General features: G+C 52.1%; 1 protein-coding gene across 1 annotated transcript; it reads left to right on the top strand.

Moving 5' to 3' along the window:
- The first annotated feature begins 643 nt into the window (after positions 1 to 643).
- Positions 644 to 14,032, top strand: PLPP7 (phospholipid phosphatase 7 (inactive)). The gene is made up of 2 exons (XM_082295045.1): positions 644 to 1,243; positions 13,196 to 14,032. Exons 1-2 carry the CDS (start codon positions 793 to 795, stop codon positions 13,558 to 13,560), a joined length of 816 nt encoding a protein of 271 aa, XP_082151171.1. The 5' UTR covers positions 644 to 792; the 3' UTR covers positions 13,561 to 14,032.
- Positions 14,033 to 20,198: the final 6,166 nt, after the last annotated feature.

Here is a 20,198-nt window from a genome sequence, read left to right as displayed (position 1 = left end):
ATGGGAATTCATTAGCGGCTCCTTCGCGTGTAATCAGGAGGCAGGTGATGCTTCTCCTGCGTCCAGGAACGGGGTGAGTGATGGAAGGCGCTCCAGGGGCGCATCCTGAGCGGGGAGGGAGGGTGGGGTTAGAGGTGCTTGAAAGGTATCCATGGCAGGATGGGAGGGGGTATTCAGGGTGCCCAGGCAGGGGGGCAGAAGTTGCGGAACAGATTAATCAGGAAGATTTGGGGGAGAGCCCCTTGAGGGGAAGCCCCTGAGCAACGCCTGGTCTTGGTGCTGCAAAGCCAGGCAGCACAGCCCCCCACGGGGTGCCCTGGGGAGGGGGATGTCATCATCCCCAGCTCTGGCTCTGGTACTGAAATGTGAATTGCAGCACAAAACGAACTACGTTTCCCAGTTTCCCTTGCAGCCCAGGGGAATAAGCAATTGGAAGATTTAAATAGACCAGGCCAGAAGCAACCAACCTTTGGCACAATGTTTTTCCCTCCTCTTCTTCACATCTATTGGCTGTCCAACCTTTTTCCCTGGCACTGGAGTGGCTGCCAAGCCTGGCATTAATTTTCCTTCCAAGCTTGCTAGGCCCATGAAGTAAACAGCCATGTGCATTCCTTACTCTATATTTAACAGCTGCAGTCTGTGCTGGGGGCAACTGCAACAGAGGGGAACCTTTGTAGCTTCCCAAATTCACAGCTTGTGAGGGTGGGAGTGGGGGAAGCTTTCTGCAGGGAGAAGAGGGATTTCTCTCCTTCCCGGTATTTGCAAAGCAGGTTGCATTAAAGAGAGACTGCAATGCCAGCATCCCAGCCACGGTCCAGGGCCAGAGACAGGAACAATGTCCTCAACAGGGCTGAGTTCCTCTCCCTGAATCAGCCCTTGAAGGGGAACCAGGAGAACAGGAGCTCCAGCAGGAAGCAGAGCGGCCAGGCCGGGGCAGCCGGTGCCCAGAACACCAACCCCAAGGAGCGGAGGCAGTCGCAGCAGCTGCCCGAGGAGGATTGCATGCAGCTCAACCCCTCCTTCAAGGGAATCGCCTTCAACTCGCTGCTGGCCATCGATATCTGCATGTCCAAGAGGCTGGGAGTGTGTGCCAACAGAGCCTCCTCCTGGGGAGGTGCCCGCTCCATGATCAACCTCCTGGGGATAACGGGGCACGGGATCCCCTGGATTGCGGGTACGCTCATCTGCCTGGTGAAGAGCAGCACACTGGCAGGACAAGAGGTCCTCATGAACCTGCTGCTAGGTGAGTGGCAAACCTCCCTCCCTGCCGGGAAAGCCCAGCCCTGGTCACAATGGACAGCAGCACTGGGACTCCTCCTCTGGCTGTTCCCAGCATCAGATGTGGTTGGGTAGCAGGGAGGGACCTTTAGGGTAAATGTTGCACTTATTGGCCCTCTTAGTCCCAGGTACTGTGGGTGGTGGATGTCACAAGAAGTTGTCTAAGAGGGATGGAGTAATGGTGGTAGGTGGGGGCACCCATGGAGCAGGGACAGGCCTCTGGTCCTGCATGGGGCAGGGTTGTCCAGTCAGACCAAGGGAGTGTCCGTGGTGGGAGGGTGGATACCAGCAGTGATGTCTTTTATTTAATCTGTGGTCATCTGCCTTGGTGTTTGATAGGTGAGGAAAACATAAAGATATTAGTCTTTGATATCTGGATCAATTCCTGAGGACGTTATTTCCATCCCCTCGCCACCTTCTTGACCAGACCCTGGCTCCACGTGATGGAGTCCTGTCACCTTCCCTGCTGCAGTTCTCTCTCACATCCTCCTTCCCTTGGGTACCCTTCTTGCTGCTGTCCCCATTTCCATGTGCTAATTTGACCCAGAGGCTGCATAGGCAGGCTGGGATGCCTCTGGCTCTCCTGCTAGTCATTCCTTGCATGGTGGTGGTCAGTGTCCCTGGTTCTGGAGATTGGGATGTGTTGAAGGGTTTGGCTTCTCCATTGTGCAGGGCCCATCCCACCCTGATGTCCCTCTAACTTACCTTAGATCCTGGCCCCAACCTGCCCTGGCCATGTATACCTGAGGACCTTGCTCTTCTTGCTCTTCTGCCTTTGGCACAGGGTCCAGTTATTCTATTTTTCCTTGTGACTAATTACCCTCTCCTCTGGCTGTGACCCACTCTGGCGTTTCACCCTCCCTAAAAACTCAGCAATCCCACTTTTGGTTGGTGGGAGAAATTGAAAACATTGGATTTAGACACTTCCTTCTCAGGGAGCGTTTTGAGGGGCAGAAGGGACACTTTTATTTCACAGGCACCACAGGAAAGGGACATCCTGTCTGCAGGGGCTGACTGTGATGTGATACAGCTCAGCAACGTGGCCTCAGGTTTTGGGTTTTTTTCACAAATTCATCCTTCAGAGAGGGTGAAGACTGAGCTGGACTGGCTTGAAAGGCACAGTGGTAGCTGTCCTCCCCTGTGCCTTTGGAGGAGACTGTCCTCGTGCTGTGGCATCTCATGGCGGGAGGCCGTGGCAGGGAAGAAGCCAGAATAGCACCAGCGTGATGCAGAGCCCGCCAACGTCAGCAGTTCTTCCAGGGGCTCCTCGGTGCGCGGGGTCAGCCCCTCGCTGGGAAGAGAAGATCCATTTAAAAGGGCACGAGGATGAAATAGTAGGTGACTAACAGGGGCCAGCACAGTTTCCAGGTGTCTCTTGACCCAAGAGCCTCTGACAGGGCTGGAGTCTGAACACCGACCTCTTTGACTCCAAAATATTTGAGATCCTTGCAAAGAGCTAATGCCCCTTTTGGCCTAAAAACAAGGAAAGTTTTCTCACCTTTCTGTTGCTGTATGAGGAGGCCAAATGCAAAGGCACCTCGGGGTCGTGTTCTAACTTTATTGCGTGGTGGCTGGGAGAGCTCAGCCCTGCATCACTACCCACATCTCCAGGTCTCCTGAGCTCCAACGCAGTGCCCAGGGACAAGTTGGGGGTTCTGGAGTCTTGCATCCTTGCCTAGACACACTACTCCCACCCCTCCTCTCCCCCTGCCAAGAAAGGAAATAGTTAATTGGTGTAAAGGACCAGTTCCATAGGTCTGGCAGCCTCCAAAGAGCTCCACTGCTCCCTCTGAAAAGACAGCACTGACTGGTGGGACTGCCCAAGGTGCCCTCAGCCTCTCTTGTGAGAGCTCCTGCAGCAGGACTTGTGTCACCCCACAGAGCAGATCTCTGCTGTGAGAGTGGCCTTGGGCTGATATTTAAGATTGCAGTCAGGAACTCTGAGTATCTGAGTAGCTGCTGCCATGATACCTGCACTGCTGGTGGAGAAGGAGCCTGGCTGGGAGCCTGGGGCTGGTGGACCTCAACAGGTCTCAGGAAAAGTGGGGTCTTGTGTAGACAGGAAGGTCATGGCACCACTGCTGCATCTGGCATCCTTGGTCCCTCTTGCTGCTGCTTTCCTGTGGTTCAAATCCACTGGGATGTGGTGAAAAGCCCTCCTGGACAGGCACAGGTCAAAGGGAAGGGAACCTCCTGGTGCTTCCCTGCTGGAAGAGGGAAGCCGGGAAGTTGGGGTTGTCTGTGGCACCCCTTCCGTACCTCCCCGGGCTCTCCTCCCTTCCCCCTGCTTGCTGAGGGTTTGATACATCAAGCAGAATTTCTGATGCAGTCTCTGGGCAGGGAGCCAGCCCATCATAGAGCACTTGTTTAGGATTTGCAATCAGGCTTCCAAGGCGAGGAGACAGGAGACTGCTGAAATGGGACTGGGAACCTGGCAGAAGCACCACTGCAGATGGAGGAGGAGCTCTTGACGGGGGCTTTGCCAACACATGTGGGAGCATTCCAGGTGAAGGGGTCTGACCCTGGGCTGCTCCATCCATCCCCACTGCAGATGTTGATTAGCAACCCCAAGCAATGTTTTCCCTCCATGTTTATCATCTGTGATGGAATTTATTGATTCCCCTTCTCGCAGTAATCTTTTCCAGCAAATGCCAAACAGCCAGAGAAGCACACACAGCCTGTTACTGAAAAGATGGAAGAAACCAGATATGTGTGCCCACTGTGAAAATCTCTGCCAGGATATGCTTTCAGGAACACTGTCTCAGCATCACCAGCCCTGGCTGAGCAAAAGTCAGGGAGAAGGTCCACACCTCTTTGGCTAAATTGAGAACATCACAACTCAGGAAATCCCCAGGTTATAAAGTTCATTTTATTTGTCTGCCAGTGTTGGAACTTTTAGGACCATTCAAGCTTTTCTCTGCAATCACAAGTTTCATGAAAACTGAGGTGCTTAGAAAGTAATTTGAACCTTGCAATTGGGCTTGCAGGGGGAAAGTAGTTATAAAACTTTCAGTAAAATGCCCAGATCTGCTTCAGAACCAGACATAAACTCCATTAAACCCTGGGGCCAGTGGTACCTTGGTTTCTGATTCTGATCCATCTGGTGAGGATGTGAATCCAAATTTAGTGATTCATTGACTGCAAAGCCAGCAAAGAACATTTGGATCATCGATCTAACCCACGGCAAAATACAGGCTGTAGCACATCCTTTAATTTATTCCTGTTCAATTTGTTAAGGGAAAAAACCCAAACACTCAATCTGATGTCCAGTTAAAGTGAGGGTGAACTTGTCAGAGTCATTTCTGTATTACTGCAGTGGTAGGGATTCTCACAAGTGCTTGTAGTTGGATTCTTCCCTTCATTGTGTCTCCATACCCTTCTCCCTCCAGCTGAACAGCTCTTTCAGCCAACATCTCTTCCGCCTTTCAGTATTTTGGATAGTGCTCAAGTAATTTCTTCACCTCCTATTTATTAAGCTAAACAGATTGATCTCGTTAAACTGATGGTCTTTGCAGATCCAGGCACCTTCTCACTGCAGTGGGGTTGGAATATGGTCACTGGGGATGGAATATGGTAACCCACCCACAGTGGTCACTCCAGTAAAGTCCATCTTTTGTGTTGTGAGCCAAACCACCACTGTGTTTAGTTATTTTCAGTCCAGCTGGGTGCCTTTGCTGTTGGGAGGTATCTGCTTGCACATAGAATTGTATTTGTGCTTGGTTTGAAGTACCAGTAACTGGTTCTGCTGTGCTCATGGCTCTCTGGAATAGGTATCCAGACTAGGAGAAGAGAAAGCCCTTGTCTTCTCTTTGCTTGCAGTCTCAGTGACACTGGTCCCAGTGCCCAGCCATCTCCAGCTGGCTCTGCATCCCGCTTGGAGGGGCAGGATGGCTCTTTGGTGCTGTCACTAAGCATTTATCCCATTAAGTAAAGCAGTGCCTCGGGGCGTGGATGTATCATCGAGCAGTGTGTCAGGCTGGGGATGGGTGAATGCCACAGGAGGAGGAAAGGAGGGAGCCCAGGACCGCCTCTCCACTCCTGGAGGTCAGCAAGGAGGAAGTTCTTGCTCTGTCCAGCCTTCTTTCTGAATACTGACATAGCTTCACTCTGACCAGGAACCAAGCCATGATCTTCTGAAGCATAGTCCCCTGCAGACCCCCTAAAAAAGATTATAAATACATATATATGGTCAGAACTCTGTGGTCCCACCCTGGCAGCTTCCAAGCAAGACCAGAAATTGGTGGATTAGGAAGGAAAGAGAGCAAGAAATGCCTTCACCAAGCCCCTCGAGACCCCACTGACCCTGTTCTGACAGTATGGATGTGCTTCAGGTATTGTCGTGCTTCTCTTTGGAGGCTGTGTGATGAAAACCCTGACAGTACAGCCCGTTGCTGGTAAAGGTCACCAGGCAGATGAAATGCCCAGGCAGTGAGATGAGCTGATCCTGTCGAGCCTCAGGGAAGCCCAGACCCAGCAGAGAGGCCGGGGAGCTGCACAGCAGATGGATCAGTCCATATGCGGCAGAGATTGCTCAGCCCAGAGCCCCAGAGATGGTTTGGGGCCAAATGTGTTTGTTTTCTTCCCTTTCATTTTTCCACTGTGAGAGCAGGGATTTTCTGAGCCAGGCAGGGCAGAGGACACTCCCATCAGGGAAGGGGAGAGCAACTCGGGAGCTGGTGCTCCATCGGAAGCATCCCTCCTTGGACAACCTGGCACATGGAGGGGGCTCAGCCGCTGTCCCACTCCCCTCCCTGCCCTGCCAGTGCCCACCAAGGTCTCACTGAGCCAGCAGCACGTCTGCCCAGTGAGGTGGAAACATTTAAATGCCAAATAACCCAACATGAGTGACTCATGGAGGGTGCCAGGCAGAGGGAACAACGCAGATGCCCACTCCCTGTATCCAGCATTTAGACGCAGGTCCTCTTCAGCATTCCTCTTCATCACTCCAGGCTGCTAATCTGCCTCTGTTCTGCCCAGATACAGCAGTTGAAGTCCGTGGCCCTTTGGTGGGTGCCGTGCTCAGCCTTCATCCCTTCACAGCTGATGAGCTCAGGCATCTCTGAACAGCCAGCAATGCCCAGCTCTCCCGGCTTCCCTGCCCCCCTTCCTGCCTGCTTCCTCTACAGGAATGTATCTTGCTCACTGCAGGGCAGGCTGGCGTGCCTGCAGTGTCCCTTTGCATAAAGGACGCTCAGTGACAGGCTGGGACTCTTCTGATTGTGGCTGGAGCAGGCACGGGGGTATTTCCAGGGACCTGCACAGTGTCTCCATCAGACCCAGGGTCTGATCAGCCCCTCGGGACCAGGCAGCACCGATTTGCTTAGGTCCTGGCAGGCTGCTGGGGATGCTGCGAGCCCTGCAGGCATCAGTGTGCAGCCCTTGGGGAGCGTGCAGCGAGCTGGAATCCAACCCTCGCAGAGCAAACAGCGAAACGTTCCCGAGCCTGAATGCAGAGCGAAAGAGAAAAGAAGTGCGAGGGTTGTTGAATGGGAAGAGGGGGAATAAACATGGGAAATGAGTCATCCTTATGTCTGTCACTCTGGGAACAACTTCCCATTGCCCCTGCCTGCAGCTCAGAGGGGACAGTAGCTGTTTCACTCAGGCAGAGCTGGAGAAGCTGAGCCGGGCTCTGGCCCGAAGGGAGATCCCAGGAAATGGGTGAGTGTGTTTGCCTCTAACACGCCTTGACCGGAGCAGTGGTTGGGAAGAGGAAGGTGGGGGGATGAGGTGAGTTGTTGGGAGGAGCAGCAGGCAGGGAGAGCCCGTCGGGTCTCCTGCTCCGGGTCAGGATTGGTGGAGGATGGGGTGGGAAAGGCGGGTCAGATGGACTCTCCTTTTTTCCTCCGCTTTGAGGAACCCTCCATGTTTTAACCTGGAGCAGAGAACCAATTCCATCTCTACATGGATGCTGGCAGATGTACCTGATCTGGGTCCACACTGTGAGTGGTGGTTGGAGAGCCTCTGAGCATCACTGAATCAGACTTTTTTTTTTTTTTTTTTTTTTTTTTGCCAGTTTGCCTCTTTGAAAGCAGTGGGGTGTAGATCCAAGCCCAAACTACACTGAGGCCGAGCAAGGAGCCCAGCCTTTGTGGGCTAGGCCATGCTGCTGGTCCTCAGCCCAAGGCACTTTTCTTCCTCCACCTCATCCCATACAGTGCTGTTGGTGCTGGTGCATGTGGTTCTGGGCTGTGCTGATGGTACCTGTGCTGCTGCCATGGAGTACGGGGGCATTTCAAGCTGTCAGAGCCCTTCTGGGAGGCAGATGAGCCATCCTGGTACTGCTCAGCTCCTTCTCCCCAGCGGCATAAGCCCTTTTCACTGTGCTCCCCCTCTTGCCTGCATCTTGTCCCAGCCTGTGCAGACCGCCAGTGAAGCAGCCACACTCAGTATTTGATGCTGAGTACAAATTTCCCAGCTCCCAGGGCACAGTGTTTCCAAGGGGGGAACTCCAGGCAGCCTGTGTTTGCACTCAGGGCTGCTTCTAATCATCTAGAATATAGCAAATCTATTTTTAGTTGTTGTGGGTTTTAATTTTAATTAATTGCACAATTCTGCTCTCCACCATTTTTTCACCTCCCCATGACCACTTACCCCACACTGCTGCTTGTTCAGCCAAAAAATAACCCCCCCACCAAACGCTACAATGCCTGATTCATTGGCTCTTCAATGTGTCATGCCATCTGTGCTTTTTGTCAGCTCTTACGCCCAATAGTGCCACATTTGGGGGACAAAATGAAATGGCGGGGTTCATTTCCAGAGGAGTGGACCTCTTCCAGCTGCCACTGACTCCACTGGAGAGAGGGTGAAGATTTTTCTTTTATTAATGTCAATGAGATAAGGCTTCAAACAGCTCATTTACCAGGTCAGGGAGCCTAATGCCTGTGGGAGATTTGGGAAGTTCAGAAGGAGTAGGAGGGGGCATATAACTAAAAAGAAAAATGGGGGAAAATTTACGAATTCTAACTATGGAGCTAAAGAAACTGTTTCCTGGGAATGGTGGCATTTGTCCAGAGTTCGCTCCTGAGTGAGGGTGGGTAATCTGGGCAATACAGCACCTTCAAAGCCAGTCTTGGCCCTACACGTGGCCTCAGCAGCTGCAGTAGGGAGCACATGCCACCTCCAGCACGGTGGGTTTGAAGCCCAGGCCATGAGTTGTCACTAGCTTGGCTCTGCTCTGTGCACATCTTGTCTGAGGCACATCTGCTCCCACACTGGGAGCCTCCTGAGTTCATGAGATGGGTTCTCTCTTAATTCCTGGGTATTTACCTCCCTGTTTTCCTCTCCCCATGTGCTCAGCTGCAGTTCTGGAAGGCTGAGTCCAGCTTGTGACTGTTTCTGATCCCGACCTCACAGGCTGGGCTCTGGAGAGCTGCCTTGTCTCATCCAAGCAGCCCCATGTGTGTGAAGTCATGTGGATCTTGGCTGCAGGAGCAGATAAGGCCAAGGGCTTTTTTGGCTTTCTCCTCTTTTCCTCCCCCCCTGCCCCCAGCACTGCACCCAGGTTGTTTTTCAGCTGTGGTTTTGATAACTTGTTTATATATAAACATCCCAGCTGGAATCTGCCTCTGTCCCTGGAGACGCTGCCTGGCTCCAGCCTGGAGCAGACGATGTCCCCAAGAGTGCTCACACCATCCACAGCCTCTTCCAGCCATAAGGGATGGCAGCAGAGGTGGCACCTCGGGGACAGAAAGGACCTTATGGTGGTTGGGGACATCCAACTATTTCAATTTCTCTTAAATACAAACTTTGGAGTTTGGTTTGGTTCTGCTGACAATGGTTCAGGTTTGTCCTTGTGCCCTGCCTGCACAGGGCTCCTCTCTGCTCACCTCTCCGCTCCTAATGGGCTCCTAACATTTGGTGGTAGGAGCAAGGCAGATAATTGTTTTCTTTTCCTTATTAATAGGTATAAAATGCCTGCCGAGGGGGCTCACTTTCAGCTCATTTACTGTGCATCCGATGCCAGATGTTGGTTTTACAATGCCAAGGTGATCTCTGATGCTAAAATTGTCACAGGCAAGAAAAGACTTGCTCTTTGTTTTTGTAATTTAGGGAAGTTTTAGATGTTAATGTAGGATTTGGGGATTGGGTGGTTTTGCATTGGAAATCTGAAGGATTCTTTCACTTAACACCAGGTCAACAAGGAAATTCCTGATCTTTTTCAGAAAAATGTGAAAGGAGCAAAAATGGGCAAGAGCTAATCCTTCCTTTGCTTGTATATACAGTGCTACCTGGATTTTACATCCAGTGCTGCCTCTGGTTTAAATCCAGTGCTGCCTGACTCTGGGGGAATGGCATGATGAAAAAAATGCTTCAAATTAAAATTTCTTGCTCTTCTCATCTCACCCTCAGTCAGGTGGCACTCTGCCATCTCTGCTGTGCTTGTGACAGCCCCGAGGGTCCCCAGAGAGCAGCCAGTGCAGGCTGGTGCATCAGTTGCAGGCTCCCTTCCACGGGCTCCCCTGGGGCTGTGTTTCTCCAGCCTCCAGTCAGGTCAGCCTGAAGGATTTGCAGGGCTCTGTGTGAGGGACCGGGGAAGGACGGAGCCAAGGTGGCCATGCTGATTTGCAGGTGGCAGGTGCAAGGCTCGGGGGCTTTGGGTTCAACAGCAAGAACAGTTCCCAGTGCAGAGACACCCACCTGCAGATGGAGCACCGAGGGGACCCATGATAAAGTTAACCCCTTATGTGCCTGATGCTGTGCCCACCTGAGGAGGGAGGGTTTGATGTGCATTAAGGGTAGGAAGGAAGCGAGCCGAGGTCCAGGCGGGTATGTAGGTCATGGGATTGCAAGGGAATAGGGCTGGGGATGGGGCTGCTGGGCAACGGCACTGTTTGTATCTGTTCCTGAAGGATGGGCCCTTGGCAGCACCGTCGGCAGCAGTACTGCCTGCTGATTCACCCTGCCAGCACCGGCGGCAGCAGCAGGAGCAGGAGAGGGAAGGGGAACAGCAGAGACCCAGCACTGGGAGAGGGCCATGGGACCCCCATGCCTCGGGGACCAGGGCAGGGCAGGCTGCTGGGGCTGTTTGATAAAGAAATCTCCATAAAAGGAACAGAAAGTGCAAGGGGAAGTGACAGAAAAAGCACCAGACGGAGGGATCTTTGGTGTTTTTTTCTTTTAACGGCAAATTAACCCCCGGTTTTAATGCTGTCATGCTTTCCAATCTTGAAATGTGGGCAAATGAGGCTTTTTGCTTTCTGTGCATCATTTGACGAAAATCAAAGCTAGCAGTACTGAAGGCCCATTTTATTCATCTTCTGAATGAAAGGATTATTAAAACTGCTCTTTGGCTCGTTCTCCATGCCCTGAACACCTCCATGCACACATGCCTGCATCCCTCGAGTTGCCCTGACATCACCTTTGACCATAAAAAAATATTGCCGGTGCAAAATACTGATGAGCAATGGTGAACACCACACATTGCTAAAGCATATGGCACTTATGCTCTGATCCATGGGCAGGTTTGGTGGTGAATTTATTGAACACCATGGAGAAGACACTGGGATCTGTTGAGGTGCCCAGACTCCTTCTGGAGCTGTGGCAACGCAATGGGTGCTGACTTCAGCAGGAGCAGCTTGGGCCAGAGTCTTCTCTTGGCAGCGCTGGCGCATAATCTCTCCGATGCTTCTGGGTTCCCAAGAATTTGATGAGTCTGGGTTCCCGAGAGACCATCCCAGAGCTTTGGTTTCACACAGTTCTCATCCAGGGTGAGATGGGACTGGAGGGAAATGCAGCCAATGAGCTCTGAAAATCATCTCCTGAAGCACTTTGTTGGATCAGGGCTGCGGCGGGGTCATTTGGTGGGGTGGGGGGTTGGGCTGGGGGTGATTTAGGAAGCTGAGCCTGAGCAGAGCCGTGCGCAGCGGGGCAGCCCTGTAATGGTGAGCCAGGTCCGGGCTGACAGCATTTGACCTTAACAGGGAGCCAGGGTGAGTGGCTGCTCCAGGGCTCCACAGCCTGTGTCTGAAATCCCTCCGTCCCTTTCTCCCCCCTGGCCAGCATGTCAAAAAAGAAATCAGCAAATTGCAGAAACTGCTCTGCTGAGTGCTGGGGTCCTGGTGGGCTGCAGACTTCCCCCTGCTCTCTCCCTGTCTGCCGGTCACATCCAGCAGGATCTGGGCAATCCCTGGTTGTCCTTGTCCTCCTAAACCTATCGCTAGTGCTACAGCCCCAGTGCTGTGACCAGCCTCCTTGCCACCTGCAGCCTCAATGCCTTTGTTCAGGTGCCACCCATGAACCTTTCCTCCATGTCAGCCTCCTGCTTCTTGTGTCTAGCCCGGATTCCTGCTACTGTCCATGCCAGGGAGGAGCTGGTATTCAGATCTTTTCCTCTGCTCCATCTGCCTTCCACAGCTCTGAGACCCCAGGGCATGAGCTGTTGGGCAGAAGATCCAGGGAGGTCCTGCTGTCCCATTTCCCAAGCAAGATGGCCTGCAGATGAGGGAGAAGAGCGGTCTCCTGTAAGGAGAGGGTTTGGCCAGGATAAGTACCAGCCCCTTCCCAAAGCAGTGCCGGGGGCTGGGGGTGGCACACAGGGAAGGTGGGTGAGCAAAGCTGCCGTGACAGCTCCTCACTTCCCAGCTTCTGCCAGGTGCTGAGCAGGCACGAGGAGCTGCATCCCATGTGCCGTCTCATTTCCCATCCCCACCGCCACTGCACTCCCATCCATCCTCCTGAAACGTTGTCATCTCTCAAGGAATGGTCTCTACCAGGGCCTGGGAACCAAACAACTGGCCCCTGGCATTCCTGCCGAGGGAGCAGGCTGTGCTCGTGATGACAGATACGTTCTTGTCATTGCTGCGGGGAGCTGAAATCAGCACTCTGACTAATTAGGAGGGGTGGGGAAAAGCAGATGAGGGGATTAAAGAGAAATAAAATTGATGCTAGGAAATAGGAATGACAGTACCTGTCGGCTGGGACGAAGCAGGTGGGCTGAAGAGAAGGATGATGTAGACAAGTGCTGATGGGTTTCACTCCTGAAGCTGTTAGGGAAGAAAGGTGGTTTGGAGAGAGCTGCAGCTGCAGGGATGGTGCCTGTGCCATCACAAGCCTGGGTGTGCTGTGGCTGGGAGGTGTCTTACCCTCAATGCATTTGCACAGGGAAGGGGGTGTGTGGGGTGACTTGCAGGGAGAAAGTCACAGGGAGCAAGAGGTGAGCAGAAACAAGAAATGACTCGTGAGTGTTTGATGCATTGGCAGAGGAAGAAGGATGGGTGTGGGATATCAGGGAGGATGTCGCCCACCCTCCAACACACTGTGGTGCTGTTTTTAACACAGAAGCCCTTTTTTTGTTATTGCGTGGCTTTCCCCTTGGCTCACTGGTCCTAATGCTCTTTTCTCAGTGAAATCTGTCAGCGTAGTGCAATCCCCTGGCTGCTCTGGGCAGGAGGAGGTGGTGGGCTTGGGAGAAGACAAGGGACAAGAGTAGAAAATGCTGTGGGACACCTTTCCTCCAGCAGGCTGCTCACTGCAGCCTGGTCACCCTGGCACAGAGCCCCAGGCAGGGACCTTGCTGCACGAGGTTTCTAAAGCACAGGGTGGAGACAGCAAGAGAACACCCAGAGTGGTGGTTTGAGGGCCAAAAGAGTTTCAATTTTAGCTTTGCCAGTTGCTCTCTTCCTCTCCAGGTGGATCGCTCGCCTCTGCCGTTTGGGGTTCTCCTCTGTCAGATGGTGACAGTGGTATTTGCCTCCTCTGTGGGTGAACTGGGAGGGTTAATCAACATTTGGATGGTGACCTGAGGATGGAGAAGTTGTGTGCAGCTGCACCGTGGACTGCAGCTGCACTGCGTCTGGCCAGAACCGAACCCAAATTTTTTATTTAAACACTATGACAAACCATTAATGTTCTGCCTTGAAAATTTCCCTCAGCTCTGCTTCTGTCTCTCACCGTTCCCTCTCTATCTCCCTTTTTGCAGCCCTGCTGCTGGACATCATGATTGTGGCAGGTTTGCAGAAGCTGGCCAAGCGGAAGGGTCCGTACGACATCAACCCTGGCTTGTTGGACTACCTGACCATGGACACCTACGCCTTTCCCGCCGGGCACGCCAGCCGGGTGGCCATGCTCTCCAAGTTCTTCCTCAACCACCTGGTCCTGGCCATCCCTCTCCGCATCCTGCTGGTCCTCTGGGCCCTCTGCGTGGGCTTTTCCCGCGTCATGATCGGACGGCACCACATCACAGATGTTCTGTCTGGCTTTGTTTTCGGCTACTTGCAGTTCAGGCTGGTGGAGTTGATATGGATGTCTTCCAACACATGTCAGATGTTGATATCCATCTGGTGAACATGGAGGACTTGGAAACTAGAAGATACTTTGAGAGTCCCCCTCCCAGTATTTTCTACGTGTTGTCTGTTGGAAGCAGTTGTAACTTCCATGAGTAGTGGTGTTTTTTAATGTTGCTTCCCCACCTTTAAAAAAAAGTTTCTTGTAATGGATTGGGTTTTAGCAATCAAGGGCCATACCTGTGTTATGGCCGCATTCTCAAGCTGTGTTTGGACAGCAGCCTAATTAAGCTTTACAGGTGAGAGAAATGAGCTCCATGTCTGCCTTCTTTAGGTGGTTCACATTGGCACCTTGATATGTCCTCAGGATGGGCAGTGCCTGAGAGCTTCCTGAGAACACATTTGTTAACTTTTTAGAGGATAAATGATTTTGGCCACAGTGCTTTTTTTCTTTTTGTAAGCCCAGCAGTTGTGTCTTGTACAGAGTCAGGACACTGCTGGCACTTTACAGATAATAAATAATCATAAAAATCCTGCCCTGTTTGGTTCTTATCATGAGGGAAGGGAGAAAACGAACCCAGTGTGGCTTTGAGATATACATTCAGCATGGAGCAGGTCCTGCAGTCTTGCTGCCCAAGGGGATGCAAACTTTTGCTTTGGATGGGGTGGGCCTAGATGGTGCTCAGGACACTGAAGGAAAATCTGTTCTGTGAGGGTGTGTGAGGAGTTTTTGGTCTGGTAGGGAACACACGATGTCCTGACGTGGTGCTGTTTCTTCCCATTATTGACAAGTGGCCTCCTTGAAGCCTGGTGGATCCTTATCCAGGTGATGGCCATGCTCAATGTGCTGTCTCTGAAATGGATCCCCCCTCACAACTGCCATAAGAAAATCCTGTATTTTGAACAGAATGTGCCAGTGCTGTGTGGTTTATCTGTCTCTAGAAGACAGTTTGATATTTGGCAGGTGAGGGATACTATCAGACATAGCACCTTCCCTGACTGGATGAATCCTGCAAAATGGAGGGAGCCTGTCATCCCTGTCCTCCTGTGGATCCCATGTGAGGAAAATACACCTGGCTTGCAAGGTCAGGGAGGAGTCAGCTGGGTCCTGTGCCGTCATCTCGCCCTGCATGTTGGGAAGCCTCTTCCTACAGGGGCTGGTGAGAAGAAGACATTCAGCTAATGACTGTTGTTAGCTGCTGACATTTGTTGCTCTTTGATGATTAATATGAAAAGAAGCTAAACAGAAAATCTATCCCTGGCATGTGTCTCCAGCTGGGATGTCAGTGCAGAGCCCTGGGAGCTGCTGGCTTCCCGCGCTGCCGGCTCCGAGGCTGGAGCAGGAGCGTGGTAAGGAAGGCATCCATGTCCTTTAAACACAAGCCTCCCACGGAGCTCACGGATGAGCTGTCCCCTGGGAAGGGCTGTCACTGAGTGTGTTGAGGAAAGGGGAGAGCTCAGGGTTGTCCCTGGAGGCTGGTGCAGCAGCAGGCAGAGGAGCGTGGGTGGCGGGTGCTGTCCTGCTTCCCTCCTGCTGCTGCGGGTGGGAGCAGCAATGTGCTACCCTCCCATCAGCGTTTTCCTTTGCCTCCTTTCCTCCTTCTCCTGCAAAGATTTCTGTGAAGAAGTGAGCTGTGGTGCTTTTTTTTCCTTCCAGGCATTACTACACACAGAGTTTCTCCTCACCCCTAGCGAGGATGGAGCTCAGGTTCTGAGCTCTGATTGTGGGTGATGCACTGATGTGTAGCTGGAGATGACAGGTTCCTGAAGGGGCAGGGAGCAGGGGATGCATGTTCCCCCATGGCTTTGTGGGAAACTCTCACTTTGTAGCTCCAGAATTTATTGAACCTTTGCAAATAGACTGGATGATTCTACAGTCGTGTCACCTGGTCCAGGTTTCCTTGCACTTGTGTTGTCTTCTCCTGGTATATCCAGAGTGGCAGGATGGCTTTGTAGGAGTTGCTCCTGATCTTTGCTGGTGTAATCAGGAGAGCATGGCCTGGAGAAGCTGCCACAGTGGGTTAGATCAGCTGAGCTGGTCTCGTCCTAGCACATGGTTGCAAAGCAAGGCAGGAGAGCAGGAGGAGAGGAGCTGGAGTGATTCCCGTGGGTACATTGGGATTCACAGGCTGGGGCTTTCTCCCACACAGGGTTTCTCTGGGCAGTCTTCCCCTTTAGCCCCCTGCAGCCCATGCCCCTTCTCTCCCGCAGTACTTCAGTGCCCAGAGCAACTGAAGGGAAGGTTTTGGGAGACTCCCCACAAGTTGAGTGTGGATTTGGGCAAGAGGGACCAGGAGAGGTCTGGCAGACCTTGCCTCAGCCATGGCTGCCCTCCCAGCAAGCCAAGACATTCCTGATCCCTCCCTCCCTGCCTGCCACACCGAAGGTAGCGCTCAGAATCAACCAGCATCACTGTGGAGAAAAGCAGCTTCTGTCTCTATAGCAACAGCAAGGGATGGTGGGTGCCGTGTCCCCTGTCCCTGTGAGCTGGAGCAGGACACTGGGGCTGCTCTGTGCAGATGCTCACCATGGCAATGTGGGGAGACAAAAGGACAAGTGGTTTGAGCTCCTTCAGGATTGTCCAGCAACGTGTTTTGCTTGAACCTTCAGATCCAAACTGGGCCACACAGGGCTCAGCCTGTGAGGCTCGGGAGGAGGAGTGGTCCTTCCAAGCCAAGACCTGTCCAACCAGAAGGAATGAAGAAGTCCTGACCATGGCATCTTCTGCCTTTCAGTTTGTCTCACAGATTAATTAAGAAAGTGGCCAGGAGGAGGCAAATACAGTGTGTGGGCTGGGGAGTGCTGCCATCAGCAGTCCATGGTGCCACTGGGAGAGTCCCAGGCTGCTGTGACAGTGATTTCGTGTGTGATCCTGCAGGGGACAGTGAAAGGCCCCTCCTCCCCTCACCCTAATGCTGATTATGCTTAGCAGCAAAAAGAGATTTTAATTTATTAAATTAAAAAAAAAATAAAAGGGTGCCAGAGCCAGGGCAAGTAGCAAATCTGGATTATATCTTTGGGCATATGTGCCAATCACGCCTGGGGTGTTTAGTTCTCTCCTTAACCTAAGCTGGTGTTTTTTTTCTGACAAGCTGTTTTGTACGTTTGTGGCTGGGGCTGTGCTGAAATGAAGGCGGGACAAATCCTTTCCCACATCAGGGCTATGCTGCCCTCCCTGCCACGGTGGGGTCCTCTCTGTTGTCCATATCCTTCCCAGGATGAGGCAGCTGAAGGGGAGGGAAGTGTGGGAGATGGCTGGAGGGTGGGTTGGCAGATTTGAGGATTGAGGGGAGCATTAGAAAGGTCTCCCAGCAGAGCACAGGTGTGGCTCTAGGTCACCCCAGGCTGGGTTTTCTTGGGCAAACACACTCCTTTTATTCAGTCAGGATGTTTCTGAGGAGGGTGAAGGGACCCATGGGTTTATCTGGCTGCCAGGAGCTCAGTGCAGCAGCCCCGGCTCCTGTCACAGCCCTGACACTGCTCCCTACAGCACCAAGCTACACAGGATGTCCCTGGCAGCCATGAACTCACTTTTGGGGCTCAAAGGTTTCATCCCAGTTAGGGAGGATCACCTGCATGGCATTCAGTTAAGATTTCCTATTAAAGTGATAATTAACCATGAAATTTCCAGGCTAAGAGTTTAATATATTGGGCAAAGCCTAAGGAAATGGGATGGTGTCTCCCCTTCACACATGTGTATTCCAGAGGCTGCTGCCCACAAAAGATACATGAACACAGATGATGCCTTTTATGTGGTTTTGGTCACCTGAACTAGAGATGCGGCCAGTTCTTGCCTCAGGACACCAGACTTCAGGCAGAGACATGGACATGGAGGCTGCAGGGTGGGAGCAGGTGACCAAAGAGGTGTTTTTCTCTGGTGTTGACCCAAGTGCCTGGCTGATGTGCCTATGTCTGCATACAGTGCTTTATTTAGGGGTGATGCTGGGGCTCTGCCCCCCAGACAGGCAGGGATGGCGTTGTTTTCATTCCGTGCCTTGCTGGGACTTGGAGCAGCAAAGATCTCCGTGCTCGTTCGTTCCCCAGGACACAGGAGTCAAAGCGGATTAAAGGTCCCTCGGCTGATCACATTTATTTCATTATTTGAGTGAAATCCCTTGTAAATGCCGCCTCCCTCCATTTTCTTATTATAAAAATAGAAGGCACGAAAGAATTGGAGATTTAGGAAAAGTTAATCACAGGAGTCGCTTGAAATCCATTAACCTCACACAGCCTGAGCGAGGCTGATCCGTGCCCGAACCCTGCTGTAGAGGGGACATGCTGAATGGCCCGGGGGGGGGGGGGGGCAGCCCCGCCAAAGAAGAGCTTTCCCTGGAAAATACCTGGTTCTTAGCAGGCTGGGTGGTATTACAGCCTTTGTTCACAGTCTGGCCATGATGAAGTGCTAATTGCAGTGTTGGAACAAATTAGCTCAAGCTCCCAGGCGGCTCCAGAGCTCTGGGCGAGCGGGATCACGTGTGGGAGCCCTGCAGCAGATGCTGCTGGCCAGCCTCTGGGCTCAGGGCCATTGGAAATGCCAGTGCTCTTCCCATTACTGTGTGGTTCCTCTGAGCCTCTCTGGAGGATGGGAACTGGGCTTTGCACAGGGATCTCCCCTAGTTTTTCTAACAAATTTCAAACAGGTGCAGCTGGTTTCCACTCCCCAGAAACTGCCCTGAGTCCTCATCCCTCCAATACCCCCACACCCTTGGGACTCTCTCTGACTTCCTCTCTTCTCCCAGGACCAGCAGTTTTGTGCAAGACCATCAGTGCTGGTAAGTCAGACCTGCAGAAATTAATTAAATGAAAAGCAATGGGAACAGAAGCTGAGAGCTAAAATGATGGATGTTCATGAAACACTTGCCCAGAGCCCAAAGTGCTCTGGGCATTCGGTGATGTTTGCTTCCAGCCAAGGAGCTGTGCAATAGTTAAACAGACTCAATGCAGTGGTGATAAGAAATCAGTCTCTGGTATCTGGGTGTGGGTCCAGAGCTGGTGCCCTCTCTCCATTGGGATTTGCACCTTGGAGCTGCCAGCACTGGTCTGTCATGGATTGCTTCTCCTGGCTGTGAGGGGGTTTATTTGCTTTAAATCCTAAACCTTGAGCTGTGTATTAATAGCACAGTAATGCATTGCTTTTGTGTCCAGCACAAGCCAGGGGTTATATAAAACACAGATTAATGGGAATCAGCAAAATACAGGAGCATGTGGAGGGATGCTGTGAGAATGCCTTGGAAGATGGGGCAGGAGGGAGGTGGCAGGTCCAGACAGTAGAGAAGGTGGCTGAGTGGGTTCAGAGCACTTCCTGGCAGGATTTGCTCCAGTAATTGTTCTGCAGCCCCCGATTCAGGCCATTTCCTGAACCAGCGTGTGTGCGATCAGGGGTCTTTTGTCCCTGGGTGATAACAAGAAGGCAGAATGGGGGTCAGGGAATTTAAGTGGAAACGGCTGCTTTTTGTTTTTTTGGTTTGGTTTTTTTTCCTTTTCCTAGCTGATATGCATCGTTTCTGCAACTGCAAAAAAGCAAACATAGTACAGGCAGAAAGATGAATGGACAAGCAGTCATCTAAAGGAAAGGCATATCTTTCACTAGGTGGTAAATGAACCTCCATTCCCAACATGGCTCGTTTCTTCTCTCCCATCACAAAAAGCAAGGTGATACTTGGGTTAAGAAAGGCTGAGAATTCTTAGAAGCTCATTCCTGCTCTTGCTCCTTGGTGATCGGCGGGAGGTTGGTGCTGATTTCCAGAGAGCCCATGCACAACCCAGAACAGCAGTTCCTCACATTTGGGCAGAACAGTGCCCTGTTGCAGACTCCTCAGCCCAGAAACATTGAAGATATGCTGAAGGGCAGCAGGGATGCTGATCCAAACCCCTCCTGCTGCTATTCCTCAGAGCAGGGACAGGACAGGAGAGAGGGAAAGCAACAGGTTTTTGGGCACCTGCCTCTGATGTGACCTTCCCTGGGAGAGCATGACCTCGGCAGCTCTGCCCTCCCCGACGGGAAGATGCCTCCCACCCCGGGAGGAAGGCACAGCTGGACTCCAACCATCAATCACATTCCGCCGGGAAGAGCTTGTATGGGTTGTGGGATTCCTGGTGGGGTGACTTTTTTTCAAAGCCTCCTGCAATAACAGCAACCGTTGCTCAGCTTCCTTTCTAGATAACCTTTTTCCTGCTGCCCAACATGTTTATCTGCTGCAGACAGGCTGGCAAGATGAACCGGAAAGCTGATACCTTATCTCTCCCCCTCAAGGAGCCTATTTAAGTGCTGGAATGTGTTGAGATGGTTAATGATTGTTAAAATCCAAGTGAGGAACATGGACCTAAGGACAGGTCCTGCTGGGAGGGAGCACTTAGTCAAAAAGGAGACTTGAGGGACTACAGCCTTTCCAGGCTCTTCTATCTGCCAAAAGATGCATCACCTAAAATGTAAAGTATTTGTTTAAAACTAAAAGGTACAGACTGGGTTTCTGGTTAATCTGGGGGTTACCACTGCAGACTGCTCCCAACTCAGTGAGGTTTGTCATGTCCCTTGGATATGGTTTTATCTGTGTCTCAGTTTACTCACTGCAGGAAATACACTGCTGTGGGTCTGCCCTGCAAGGGATGCACTGTGTGATTCCTCACTCACCCTTTAATCTGACTGCTGTGGGAAGCAGTAAGATGCTCACACATTTATAAAGGTAAATAGGATTGGAG

The sequence above is a fragment of the Coloeus monedula genome (genome assembly GCF_965178545.1).
Source record: "Coloeus monedula genome assembly, chromosome: 21".
Classification (NCBI taxonomy): Eukaryota; Metazoa; Chordata; class Aves; order Passeriformes; family Corvidae; genus Coloeus; species Coloeus monedula.
The sequence above is the reverse complement of the archived record's forward strand: the minus strand, read 5'-3'. Positions and strand labels throughout refer to the sequence as shown.